The sequence below is a fragment of the Tinamus guttatus genome, unplaced genomic scaffold (genome assembly GCF_059628265.1).
Source record: "Tinamus guttatus ecotype Peru unplaced genomic scaffold, ASM5962826v1 Tinamus_guttatus_pri_ptg000080l, whole genome shotgun sequence".
Lineage (NCBI taxonomy): Eukaryota > Metazoa > Chordata > Aves > Tinamiformes > Tinamidae > Tinamus > Tinamus guttatus.
This window is the reverse complement of record NW_028288614.1, coordinates 2,029,615-2,042,066: the sequence shown is the minus strand read 5'-3', so window position 1 is coordinate 2,042,066 and position 12,452 is coordinate 2,029,615. Positions and strand designations below refer to the sequence as shown.

Here is a 12,452-nt window from a genome sequence, read left to right as displayed (position 1 = left end):
TGAAATTCACCTTTATGGAGACAGTTCATGCACGGCCCTTTGAACTAACTCTTCATATTAACTACAGAAACGTGATAATTTCAGAAGGTCAGAATCACTCAACATACTTGGTCCCATTTTGTAAGGTTCTGCTAGAAAGATTCAATTAGAGCGATAAAACAAGAAAACTTAGACTTGAGTGAGAGTCCCTATGCTTAGTTCAAGAACACAACAGCAAGGTTTAAAATCAGTTTTTCCCAAAGAAACATTTTTTTTTCCAGGGAAACATCAGTTTATTTTGGTGGGTCTGTATTAATTCCATATTTTTCTTTGAGAAGCTTAAGCTGTTCTTCTTTCTTCTTTGTATCCATCTTCTGGAATGCCTGTAATTAAGAATAAAACAATCTCAGTACATACTATTTCCCAGGAACTGTACTTCATCCTAATGAACTAATCATTATTTCCTACGAGCAGTGCTGCTTAATTCTCAACCTTGGAGAATGCCACAGTGCACTGGATATTATCAGTGCCAGAAAAGTGTCAAGAACTTTGAGGATTTTCTACTTTTAAACAAGATCTCACACCCATAATCACACAAGAAATCTTGGTGTTGCAACTGTTAAGCTTTTAGGTCCCCGCTACCTCCTCCTCCAAGTACTCACCAGAAGCACATTTTTCATATCCTCAGTCCCAATGTATTTTTTGAACATCAATCAAACAATCAAAAGTGAAATCTCTAACCAGCCCCTTCCCCTACCAGTCTGGATTTATTTCTTAAAAATTATCTGAGCATCTGCCTTTTCAGACTGAAAGGAAAGTTGTTTATGTTAAAATAGGTGCACAGGTATCTCAAAAAAAAATAAAAAAGAATTAAAATAAGAGTGCTTACCCTGTTTGCGTTATAGTACAAAACGACAAGGTATCTGTTGCACACGTTGAATCCTGACAGGTGATCACAAGCATTTTTGGCATCAAAGATGTCTTCATAGACAACATACGCTGTTCCTCTCGTTTCAGGAGTGTTCCCACTGCACAGCAGCGTCAGGTTTAATATTAAGCAACACAAATATAAAGCACCTCTATTAGTATTGAGCAATGACAGGTTAGATCAACTAGTCTGTCTTGGAAAAAGATTATTTTTAAGTATTTCTTCTAGGTACTGAAATGTAGCCCTGCTTTCCAAAATGATCTTCCTCTACAATTTAGAGTCAAAAATTGCATCAAAACCTAACAGGATTAACAGCCCCACACCGGATGGTACTCCAAGGACAGCCCATCGCTCCACAGAGAGCACTGGAAACTGTTGCCATTAGCAAATTGTTTTAACAGTAATTAAGTGGTTAATCAGTTCCCTAGACAGCAGTTCCCTAGATCAGCAGCACAACCTGTCCTAGGAATGGTGCTTTTTGCACATCACAAGTTAATTTAAGACACTCACACACCAGCCACACTGGTGCAGCAGTGCTTGGGATGTAGCAGTGTCACCTACCAGCTTCCTTTGCCTGAGGAATATGAGACATCTCCAAGCACAAAATCCTAACTGCCCTGGAAAGGTCGCAGAGCTGACAAAATCACTCAGATCTCAGCAAAAAGTGAAGATAGTTACAGGAAAGCTGGTTATCAGAACACTGCTCTCAGGTACTCACTATGTAGGTTATAAGCAGAGAGCTCCTGAGGACAGACAACAGGGCACAAGCCCACACCGGGCTGTGGAGGAGAATTAGGATAGACTGAGAATCGAGCAAAGTGATCAAAATTATTAAAAAAAAAAAAAAAAAAAAAAAGCTCAAATGAATGATTTTACCCAGTTTTACCCAGTTAGCTGAGAGGCTGCCAGGAGTTTCCCTGAGAAAGCAGATTGCAGCAAATCTCACCTGATGGACCATCCCTCTAATACTCACACTGACTCCTAGTTAATGTGAGTTCTCTTAGTGAGAGCCCCTTGTCCCTTCAGCCACTTCCCCCATCACTTTAGTTGCTCTTTGCTATGGAAGGCAAGACTTAATCAGCTACACATTCCAGAACAGTATTATATAAAGAGCTCATTTCTCTCTCTGTTCTATTTGTTTGCTGAAAGCAACTATATAATTAAGACACCTTTGTTCTACACACTGAATAACTACTTTTCAATTTTGACAGCTCTGACTAAAAGAAGCCTCTCTATCTGGAACCGTAAAGCTTGGCCTGCTTAACTGAGCCCGTATTTACGTCCCGCGTGGTGAAAACAACTAAAACGTTTGGTATCAGTGCACTGGTATCAGTCACTCCAACCAATCTTTCTACCGTTCTCAGCAGCTTTTCCAAAACTGCAGCCTCAGCAAACTCTTTCTGCCTCAAAATAAACCAAAAAACTCAGAGAACATCAGAGCTCAGATTCACAGAATCCCAGAATGGCTGAGGTTGGAAGGGACCTCTAGAGATCATCTAGTCCAACCCCCCTGCTCCAGCAGGGACACCCAGAGCACGTGGCACAGGGTGGCATCCAGGCGGGTTTGGAAGATCTCCAGAGAAGGAGACTCCACAGCCTCTCTGGGCAGCCTGTGCCAGGGCTCTGTCACCCTCACAGGAAAGTTCTTCCTCACGTGGAGATTAAATCCTTAATAACTGAGAGCACTAAATACTTCCTATTTTACTTCGTGGGGAACAGCTTCAGAAACAGCAGAAATGGTTATTTATTTTTAATTAGGTTGGCATCTAGCACTTACAAAACAGAAAAGGAAAATTGGCTCTGCTCAACCTCTACCTTTGCTTTGCAGGCTAAGGTGGTGCTTACGCAGGAGTCTCTTATCCTTATGAAGTTGTTTAGTAGCTGTAAGAGATTCCTGGTTCATCCTATGGTTCCTACGGGAGCAAATTTTCACCTTTTACTTGCTTTAGCTTTTTCACTTGTTTAAGGGCCATTTTCTTGTCTAAAACCATAGCGCATAACAGAAAAGCCACACGGACAGCTTTGGTCTCTGGGGCCCCCAATAAAGCGCTGAACTTTTCCACCTCCAGCTGCAAATCGCTGCGAACAGGCCAACCCGGGCACGCTGCAGCACGGGCCACGTCGCACCGCGCCACCAGCGCGGCTTTCCCGGCGCGCGGGCACTTACACCCTGATCTGCCGGATGGGCCCGTACTTCCCGAAGATGTCGTACATCTCCTCGGCCGTGATCTTGTAGGGCAGGTTCCTGATGTAGAGGATCCGGTTGACCTCGGGGGGCAGCCGGATCTGCGGAGAGACAGCGCGTTAGGGCCGCGGGGGTCGGGATGGGCGGTCGGGATGGGCGGCCAGGGCAAGCGGCGGGGGCGGGAGGCCGGGGCGGGGAGCGGGGCGGGCGGCTCGCGGCTCACTCACGTTGGCGCGTTTGGCCGCCTGCATCGCCATGACGGCGGTGCGCGGGGGGCCGAGGCCTGCGGGGAAGCGACGGAGCCTTGAGACGGCAACGAAAGCGGCGGCGGAGGCAGCGGCGGAAGCGAAAACAATCCCGGCCTGCCCCACGGCGGCGCGCGGGGAATGACGTCACGCCCGGCGATAGGGCGCCGGCGGGTGGGAGAGGTCACGTGACGCGCGCGCCGTGCGCGACCGCGCCCCTCAAACACACCCCGCCCCTTCGGAGCGACCTAGCCCCGCCCGCAGTCTCCGGGCCCCGCCCCGTCAGCGATCGCCCCGCCCGCCAGGGATTGCCCCGCCCCTCCTGACTCGCCCCGCCCCTTCTCCACCTCCCCACGCAGCGCCCCGCCCCCAGACACGCGTCACGCCCTCTCGTCCCGCCCCCAAACAGCGCGCCCTCTCGCCCCGCCCCAGACATGCGTCACCCGCTCTCGCCCCGCCCCCAGCCCCGCCCCTTCTCCGTCGCCTGAGGCGGGAGCCACCAACCGTCCCCGAGGAAAAACCCAAGAGGGGAAAAAACCCCGCAAATGAGCCCAAATCTGGGGCCGGGCGTGCTGGCCTCGCCACAGAGCTTGCCTGGGTCACGCTCCTGCCTCCGGGAGGCCAAGGCAGCTGCTCATACCCTTTTATTAGAGCTGTGGCTTGCTGCCAGGCTCCTTCCGCACAGCAGGGATGACAGCTCCCCCTTCCCCAAACGCCGCCAGCCACCCTGCCTGGTCACGGCTGCCACACTGCGCCTCTCCTTAGGGCGCAGGTGGCATCTCCACAACGATTTTGCCAGTGTTCCTGTTTTCTTCCATGGCCGCGTGTGCCTCGGCGATGCGGTGCAGGGGGTAGATGCTGTGCACCAGTGGCCGCAGGCGAGGGCTGGCGCCCGTGCAGAGATGAGGCAGCACGGTCCTCGTGAAGGCCCCAACCAGCCGCTCCTTGTACTGCCAGAAAAAAACAGAGTTTCCACCGTTATTCCCAGGCCTTTCGTGCCCTGAGGTGTCCCTGTGCAGGGCACCCCATACAGGCCCATTTCTCAGAGAAACTCTTGACTTTCTGACCATGTTTCAGACACAGAAACACTAAACTGCAAAGAAGAAACCCCTTAGATGAATTGCAGTGTCATGGGATGAGGTTCTCTCGGGTTAGACATATTTGAAACTCCTATAAAGCTCTTGAGACAATTACAGATGATCTCAAGGGCAAAATCCAGCCTAGGGCACCTCTTGGTGTGATATCGGGGGTGGTTTCCAAATAAAGTCTTTTTAGTTTATACTTTCTGGGCTTCCAAATGGGCCTGGGCTCTACTCACACGAATGTGGCTGCAAGCCATTTCATAGGGGTTCTTCTCTCCCTGGCCCCGACTTGAAGCAGTCTGATCTTTTAAAATTTGTTTCTTTTAGGACTAATCTATCAAGGACAGTACTTAAGAAATACATATATGCAATTCTGTATCTAATTCCCTTGAATTTAGCAGTTATAAATGGGTAGAAAGTAGAAAGAAAAGGGAAAATATAACTTAATTTTGCAGTGCTTTCCCTGACAGGTAGTAATAGCTCAAGGTGTTGCTTTTTCTACTTTAGCACAGATATGAGAACACAACTCTCAAAACTATGAGAGAGTTTAAGACCAAACTGTTCTATATTATATACGCTGTTGATAGTCATCACTTGCCTCTTTTTCTCGGGATCTTAGCTGACTTGTGTGGATGCTCCCTCTTTTGGCAAACAACCTTGCCAAGAAATCTCCGTGCACTTCCCCGCCGCTCAGCAGTCCGTATAGGATCCAGCGGCCATCAGTCTTCAGACAGTTGAGATTCTTCTCCCAGTATGAGGCAGCAACACAATCTAAGATAATATCTACTCCAGAACCTCGGGTGGAAACAAAAGAGTTTAGAAAATGTAGGGTGAGCACAAGTTCTGCAAAATTAGTGTCTTTGAAAAGACGATTGAACCTCCTGGTTGAAACTGAGTTGTTGCCTTAGGAGGCCCAGCCTGTTCCTCAACGTCTTCCTCTTGGAGGATCTTACCTTGGGTGAAAGCCAAGACCTTTTCACTGAAATCTTCTGTCTTGTAGTTGAAGCCCGCAGCCGCTCCAAGGTTTGCCGTCGCTTCCAGTTTCTCCTGTGTTCCAGCTGTTACAATGGGAATGGCCTTGGCCAGTCGGACCAGCTGAATGGCCGCTACTCCAACTCCGCTGGCGCCGGCGTGGATCAGCACGGTCTCACCTTCCTGTATCTTAACTGATTAAGACAGGGAGCTGATTAAAATTTGGCATCACCCTGGGACTAAAATGTGATCAAGGGGCACAAAAATGAAGAGCAAGCTGAAAGAGATGTCCTTGACCAGTGTAGAGCAACAAAGATGATTAAGGGACTGAAGCATCTATCGTATGAGGAAAGACTAAGTGAGCTGGGCCCGTTTAGTCTGGAGAAAATAAAAATGAGAGGGAATTTGATCAATATGTACAAGTACCTGAGGGGAGAATGTAGGGAGGATGGGGCCAAACTCTTTTCAGTGGTGGCCTGTGGCAGGACAAGGGGTAATGGGTACAGGTTAAAACACAGGAAGTTCCATCTCCATGTGAGGAAGAACTTCTTTCCTGTGAGGGTGACAGGGCCCTGGAACAGGATGCCCAGAGAGGTTGTGGAGTCTCCTTCTCTGGAGATCTTCCAAACCCGCCTGGATGCCACCCTGTGCCACGTGCTCTGGGTGTCCCTGCTGGAGGCTGGGGGCTTGGACTAGATGATCTCTAGAGGTCCCTGCCAACCTCAACCATTCTGGGATTCTGTAATAGGATTTTCCAGTAGTTTGGAGACCATGTCACTTATTTCAGGGTTTAGGCGAAGTGGAAATTGTGATTCAAGCCAAGAAACATAGATGCAAAGAGATGTCCATCTCCTTCCATTTTCCTCCCTGTGAAAACACAATCTGTGGCTGGCGTTGCAGAATTGGGGTCTGTGGCATGCCAAAAAAAAAAAATAACCCAAAACAGAGTGTTTAATCAAGGAAATGAAGACCAGCTGTTTCAGTGGGATGGATTTGCATGTACAAAATACAAACCTACAAAATGCAGCAGCTGGAAGGCGGTTAGCCAGGCTTCGGGAATGGCCGCGGCCTGAGCGAACGTCATGTCGGCTGGCACGGGCATGAGGTGGCCCTCGGGGACGGTGACGTACTGCGCGTAGCCGCCGCCGGAGAGCAGGGCCATCACGGTGTCACCCACCTGCCAGCGGCCCTTGCAGCCGCCGCCGAACCCGGCCACCGTCCCAGCCGCTTCCAAGCCCAAAATCTCACTGGCTCCTTTGGGCGGAGGGTATTTCCCCCTCCTCTAAAACGAAACACAGCGAGAGACAGGGAGGTGTTAGGGGCCCCTCTGGAGCCTTTCAGCTCAAAATGGAGCAGCTCGGACAAGAGTGGGACAGACTGTGATGTTCTGGGATTCTGTTTACCATGTTGGACTTAGCCAAGGGAACATTTCTGTGTTTGAGTATAAAGTAAAACCAGGAAGTTCCACCTCCATATGAGGAAGAACTTCTTTCCTGTGAGGGTGACAGAGCCCTGGCACAGGCTGCCCAGAGAGGTTGTGGAGTCTCCTTCTCTGGAGATCTCCTAAACCCACCTGGATGTCACCCTGTACCACGTGCTCTGGGTGTCCCTGCTGGAGCAGGGGGGTTGGACTAGATGGTCTCTAGAGGTCCCTGCCAACCTCAGCCATTCTGGGATTCTGTGATCTCTAACGCCCGAGGAGCTTTCTGAGCATCCAGGCAGACCGAGGCTCCCATTTTACATCTCACCCGGTCTCTTGTCAACATTTCAGGTGGGGACTTGCAAATCTGAGGTCATTTTCAGGCACGTAAAGCCACTTAATGTGACAAACCTGGAGTAAATCAGCCCTATTGAGCGCGCTGGCAGCGACCTTCACGAGCACTTCCCCTTCTCCTGGATGTGGCTTCGGCACTTCCTTCACATAGAGGTTCTCTGGGCCTCCCGGGCAATCGAAATGCACAGCCAACATGTTCTCTACAAAAAATAAAAATTAAAAACTAAATAAAGGCAGCAGGAAGGCAGACACACTTTTACACAGATAATATGGGAAATTCCTTGGATTATGCTACCCGCACAAGAAAAGTTTGTGCTTAAATGATCGCTATTAAGACTAAATACTAGACCAACGTGGAAACCTTGGGAACGTCAGCCCCCACGGGGTGGTGCTGTGTGGCTATTTTATGGTGAAAAAGCAATTGCCACCAGCGATAAAATTTAAAGTAAAGAAAGGCTTTTCTTTCGGACAACTGTTTATTTGTTTCCAGCTACAGCATTTAATCTAATACCACCAAATTTGCCTATTTTAGCACAGAAGTGGAATGGGAAGCCAGCTCTGCTGCGACAAGAGCCCTTTGGCTACCCTCGCATAACAAGTGCTTCTAGGCTCTTTTCCAAATTAAATAAATTAAAACACATAGGCAAAATGAGTGTTTTAGGGTCTTACATCTACCCCATAGTCTCTTCGCTAAAGGCCATGTTTTTATCAATGCTCTTATTTGCTGCTAGAGGCTGAGCCACAAAAGTGTAAGAAAAATGAGCAAGATAGCAAGGCTGTGTTGCTTTCAAATACAGGAATAGCAAATGTTGCTCACTCCTGTTTTTGCTGCACCCCTTAAATTCCAGAGATGGGCAGTGATAGGAAAACTGTTTGAAAATAGAGATTGATTTCAGTCAGCACTTTTCAAAAAAAAAATTCCCCTCAGTGCAACCATTTCAGGTCATCCGATATCTTAGCAGAGGCCCAAAACAACAACTTAAAGCAAATATTTGAGTCTTGTCTACTATTTCCGGCTCACCTTTTTGCTGGAAAGAAAGGAATACTTCCTCTCTGTGGGACGAACCCCAACCCGTCCTTGGGAGCAGAGTTTGCTCCCGTTTCCCCTTCTCCAAGCTCAGCCCCTTGAATCAGCTATTCCCAACCCAGCCGAGGGGGTGGGAAGGAGGACACTGTGCTTTACGTCGGAGTAAAACCCACAAACAGAGTCAGAAATACTGGCTCGTTTCACCCTTACTTCTCCCTACAGACCTGCTTATTCCCCCGATGGAGGCAGGAATCTCCTTTTCCCTTTGAACAGGAGGTGAAGGTTTAACGCTCCCCCCGCGGGAAGCAGGGAAGTTGGGTCTGGTGCTTTTACTGTTTTTCCTGCTCTTTGTATGCTCCTAAGCAAGTGTTCAACTGCTGCTTTGCCCTCTTGATTTTGACTTTTTTTTATTCAGGTTTTTAAACTTTTACTTGAAACCAAACTCATTTTAAAATCAAGGAGCTAAAAATTTGTTGTCATAGGGCTCCAAGAGCTGGTACCTCACTAGTTTCTGCAGAGGACATGATCATGGGGCCTGCTCTTCACCTGGTACAACCAGAACCTCTATTTTACCTCCTACAGAACCAGGGATCACTCCCACGTGGATTCCTTATGGTCCAACGCTTAGAAAAGACTCATTAAATCCTGGTAACAACATTGTCCCTCCTCCTCCTTATCCTTTTTCTCCTTAGAAGAGGGAAGAGAAAACTCTGCAATTCACCAGTTTTCAAGCTTTGTAGAGCAGTTGATGACAATGCAGATCAGTATGTTAAAATGTGTTTTATTTGTAACATTCCAAGGTACACAGGGCACTGAAAATTTGCTAATATAACCATTTTCCTCAGTTCCCTGAATATGTGGGGCTGGGCACAGCTGAGAGAAAGGCTACAACTGTCTCAGCTGAGGCAAATTCTTAGTTTTCTGATCTGGAAATAGGTTAAAAAAACAACATACGAAAAAATAAGCATGTTAAACCAAATGTCTTGAGGACATCACTCCCAATTCTATTAAGAAACTTACTTTCAGGGTAGTCCTCTTATAAGCAGGTGCTATTCAAAGTTGTTCTTTACTTGCTATTGAAAAAAAATAGCAAAAAAAAAAAAACCAGAAAAAAAAGAACCTCAGACCCCAAGGAGGAAATAAAAAAAGTGGGATTTTGGCTGATTGTCCCTGACTAAAGGCTTCCCTCAGCACTCGGGATGTTGTAAAACACAAGTTTCCTTCTTGAATTTAATAATACTTCAAACTTCTGTGTTGGATTTTCCAGCGCACTGTCCTTACGAGTTTGATGAAGTTTTCTGCTGATTCAGCTCCCCTTCTCTCTGAAGTAGTCCGCTACAAAAACAAAATTAAAAAAAGGGAATCGAGAATTACAGAAATCAAACACCTTTGCTGTCAATGGAGATGCATTTTTCAAGTTCAAATCCATTGCAGATCATGATGTAACTGAACAGACAGCAGCATTTCGAGATGAACATTAAAAATATTATTATCTACACACATGAGGTTTTTTTTCTATTCTACAGAGTAAACTACTGAGCACTTTAAGCGTAAATCATTGGCAGAAACTTCCCATAACATGCAAAGAAAAGTCACTGCTATTTTATTTTCTCTGCACAAAGAAATCACTCAGAACAGCAAGAATAAACTCCAGAAAAATGGACATTACCTAAACCTCTAAAAATCTGACCCTGAAAAGAGAACATCAGAAACTTCAGAACAGCAACTTCATTCAAGAACAGCCACTACAGACACTGTGACTATTTGCAAGACCAAATGACTTGTGTGCCAGTTGTCAGAGGATCTTGCAAGTGTTGACATTTTTTGTGGCCTCCAAACTTTCTGCCTTCCTTCCATGGCAGCAGGGAAACTAATCTGAATTTGGACATGGCTCCAGAGTCAGCTAGACTGACACGGTGCTCATTAACACAGCAGCACCGTTAGGAAATGCTCCAATAGATCCACTCTGAAATCAACTTAAAATACAAGGCCCAGCTTTTACATTTAGTAACGCTCTTTAACCATGCCCTAGATGGAAACAAGCTGTAGGGAAAGTTTAAAACCCTTAAAGAGCTCAAGTGTTTCTGAATAGACTGTGAATAAGTATCAAAGCTGATGCTCTGAGACAGCATCTTTAAAACACTGTGTTGATTTTATTTGTGTTATTACAGGGCACCAAGGCACCATTTGGTTGAGGGGAAGTAACCTTGTCCCAGGAAATGTGCCACATTTCCAAGGAAATGTCCAAGGAAAGAGAGTTCTGCAACATATTTATACATGTAGAGACCCTGGTGCACGTGCACATCGCCCAGTGGGATAGAGGCTCTGGAGAGGGCTTGGCCACATACCAGCAATTTCCCAGATTTCTGGGATTTTGTCGTTTGTCACATTAATGGCTGCAGCTGTGTGCAGGGGCAGAGCTAACCCGTGAGCTGCTGGTGCAGACGCTGCATTTCTCTCACCTAGTTTCTCCACGGCTTCGACACACACGCTGGGATACATGCCCGCTCTGTAGGTAGCGATCAGGAGGAAAGCGTTTGTCTTCACAACTATCAAGCCTCCATCTGGCTAAATAACAAAGAAAATCAGCATAAAATTACAAAGTTCAAAAATAAAATGGATGTATAATACACACTGGTTTACATTTTTGGCTAATTCCAGGCATTTTCTTTGTCAAGATACCTGTTTTCCTGCAGGAGAATACTCTCTGAAAGCCTAGCCCAGAATGCAGACAAACATTGACAGTGCATGTTTTTTGAATATTATTTACTATTAAATCCATCGAATGCTTTATTATATTGCATAGTCTCGCTTGTATTGATTAATGTATCACTACGCAGCATTTTTGAAACGTTTTACCTTAGTACTGCATGTAATATGCAAATGTTTTATGAACCCTGCTTGGCAAACTACCTCACTGATCTGTAGTAATGAGTGGGGAAAAAAGCCACTGAAAAACACCGCATTTTCTGAAAAAGGATCCAAATTTAAGAGTTGCCTAACTTGAATTGAACAGTGTTCCTGTTTCATTGGTGTTACATAGCTGACAATTTCTGTGCTCTGCACTGATTTCACTCCACACCTGGGAAGGTGGTAGCAACAGAAAGAAAGGAACACATGAAGGATTTCTGCTTGTGTTCAGATATTCCCATAACCAGGCGGTGAGGGAAGAAAGCAGGAATTCTTCCCAAGCGCATTTCTCAGGAATGCAGCAGCTCTTGGCAACGTACATTGTGGAGATAGAGGGAATGCTCATCTGCTCGGACACACTTGTAGTATTTCTCCTTGAAGTAGAGGCCTTCCCTCCTCACTTGCACCAAGTCCTTGTAGAAGGCATAGATGAGGTTTAAAACATTCTCTTCGGGCACCTGTGTTTATAAAAGGCAGCGTTATGGACCAACCATATGCAATCACAAACACATTTCCACCCTCCCACTTTCATGATTTGCTATGGTTATAATTGTGGTATCTTAAAGGGAAGATAAATGTGCCTGGTTTTGAAGCTAGAATTCTAGCCTCCGTACAGTGAGATGGACTGTGCACTGTATCCTGCTTTTCAGTGTCTCAGCTGAATTATTCCGCTTGGCCTCTGGTTACTGTCCAATTCCTCCTTGCGTCATTTAATTATGGTACAGGACTCTGTACCATAAATAGAGCCACAAGGATGCCAATTTCAAATATTCTTTAATTAGGGAAGTGTAACTTGGAGGAGGCTAAAGCCTCACATCCCAGCGGAGCAGCAGACACAGGAGCCCATTTCGGGCCGTCACACATTGAAATTGATGAGCTCCAGGGCTTGGTTTATGCTTAACGGAGTGGCTGAAACGGCAGATTTATGCCCAGTTGGTCGGCTGGGATGATCCAATGATCCCTCCTGGCCGGAAATTCCTTCAAGCCAACGGAGCCTACGACAGTTGCCACCAGCAGAGGACTTTGCTCGAGTCCTTGGCGCGCAGCGCGCCTTGCTAAAGGCTGTGCTACGCATTAAAGACCCTCTACGTAGTGAAGACTGTGGCTTTTTGCACTAAGAGCACCCGGGCGCCGCGGCCGTGCGGCGCTGGCTCCCGCAGGGCTCCTCACGCGGAAGCCGGCGGTGGCGGCGCAGACCGTCCTGCCCTGCAGGCGCACGAGGGCCGCGCTCTCCACGTGCCGCGTTGCCAGCAGGCTGGCGTCGAGCAGGGCCTGCAGCTCGTCCATCGGCCACGTCCCGCTTCCCAGGAACCGGGCGACTTTGGGAGCGGAGGCCGTGCTAGAACGAAA

At 47.2% G+C, this 12,452-nt stretch overlaps 2 protein-coding genes across 2 annotated transcripts; both read right to left on the bottom strand.

Annotated features, from left to right (window-relative positions):
- Positions 1–3,391, bottom strand: SF3B6 (splicing factor 3b subunit 6). Its single transcript, XM_088520128.1, has 4 exons — positions 3,320–3,391; positions 3,075–3,193; positions 869–1,007; positions 1–362 (listed from the first exon to the last, which is right to left on the bottom strand). The coding sequence occupies exons 1-4, from the start codon at positions 3,347–3,349 to the stop codon at positions 273–275; spliced, it is 378 nt and encodes a 125-aa protein (XP_088376254.1). The 5' UTR covers positions 3,350–3,391; the 3' UTR covers positions 1–272.
- A 707-nt stretch (positions 3,392–4,098) lies between these two features.
- On the bottom strand, positions 4,099–12,389 carry TP53I3 (tumor protein p53 inducible protein 3). The gene is made up of 8 exons (XM_010221851.2): positions 12,273–12,389; positions 11,423–11,560; positions 10,655–10,760; positions 7,223–7,365; positions 6,406–6,673; positions 5,373–5,585; positions 5,018–5,214; positions 4,099–4,287 (listed from the first exon to the last, which is right to left on the bottom strand). The coding sequence occupies exons 1-8, from the start codon at positions 12,387–12,389 to the stop codon at positions 4,099–4,101; spliced, it is 1,371 nt and encodes a 456-aa protein (XP_010220153.2).
- Positions 12,390–12,452: the final 63 nt, after the last annotated feature.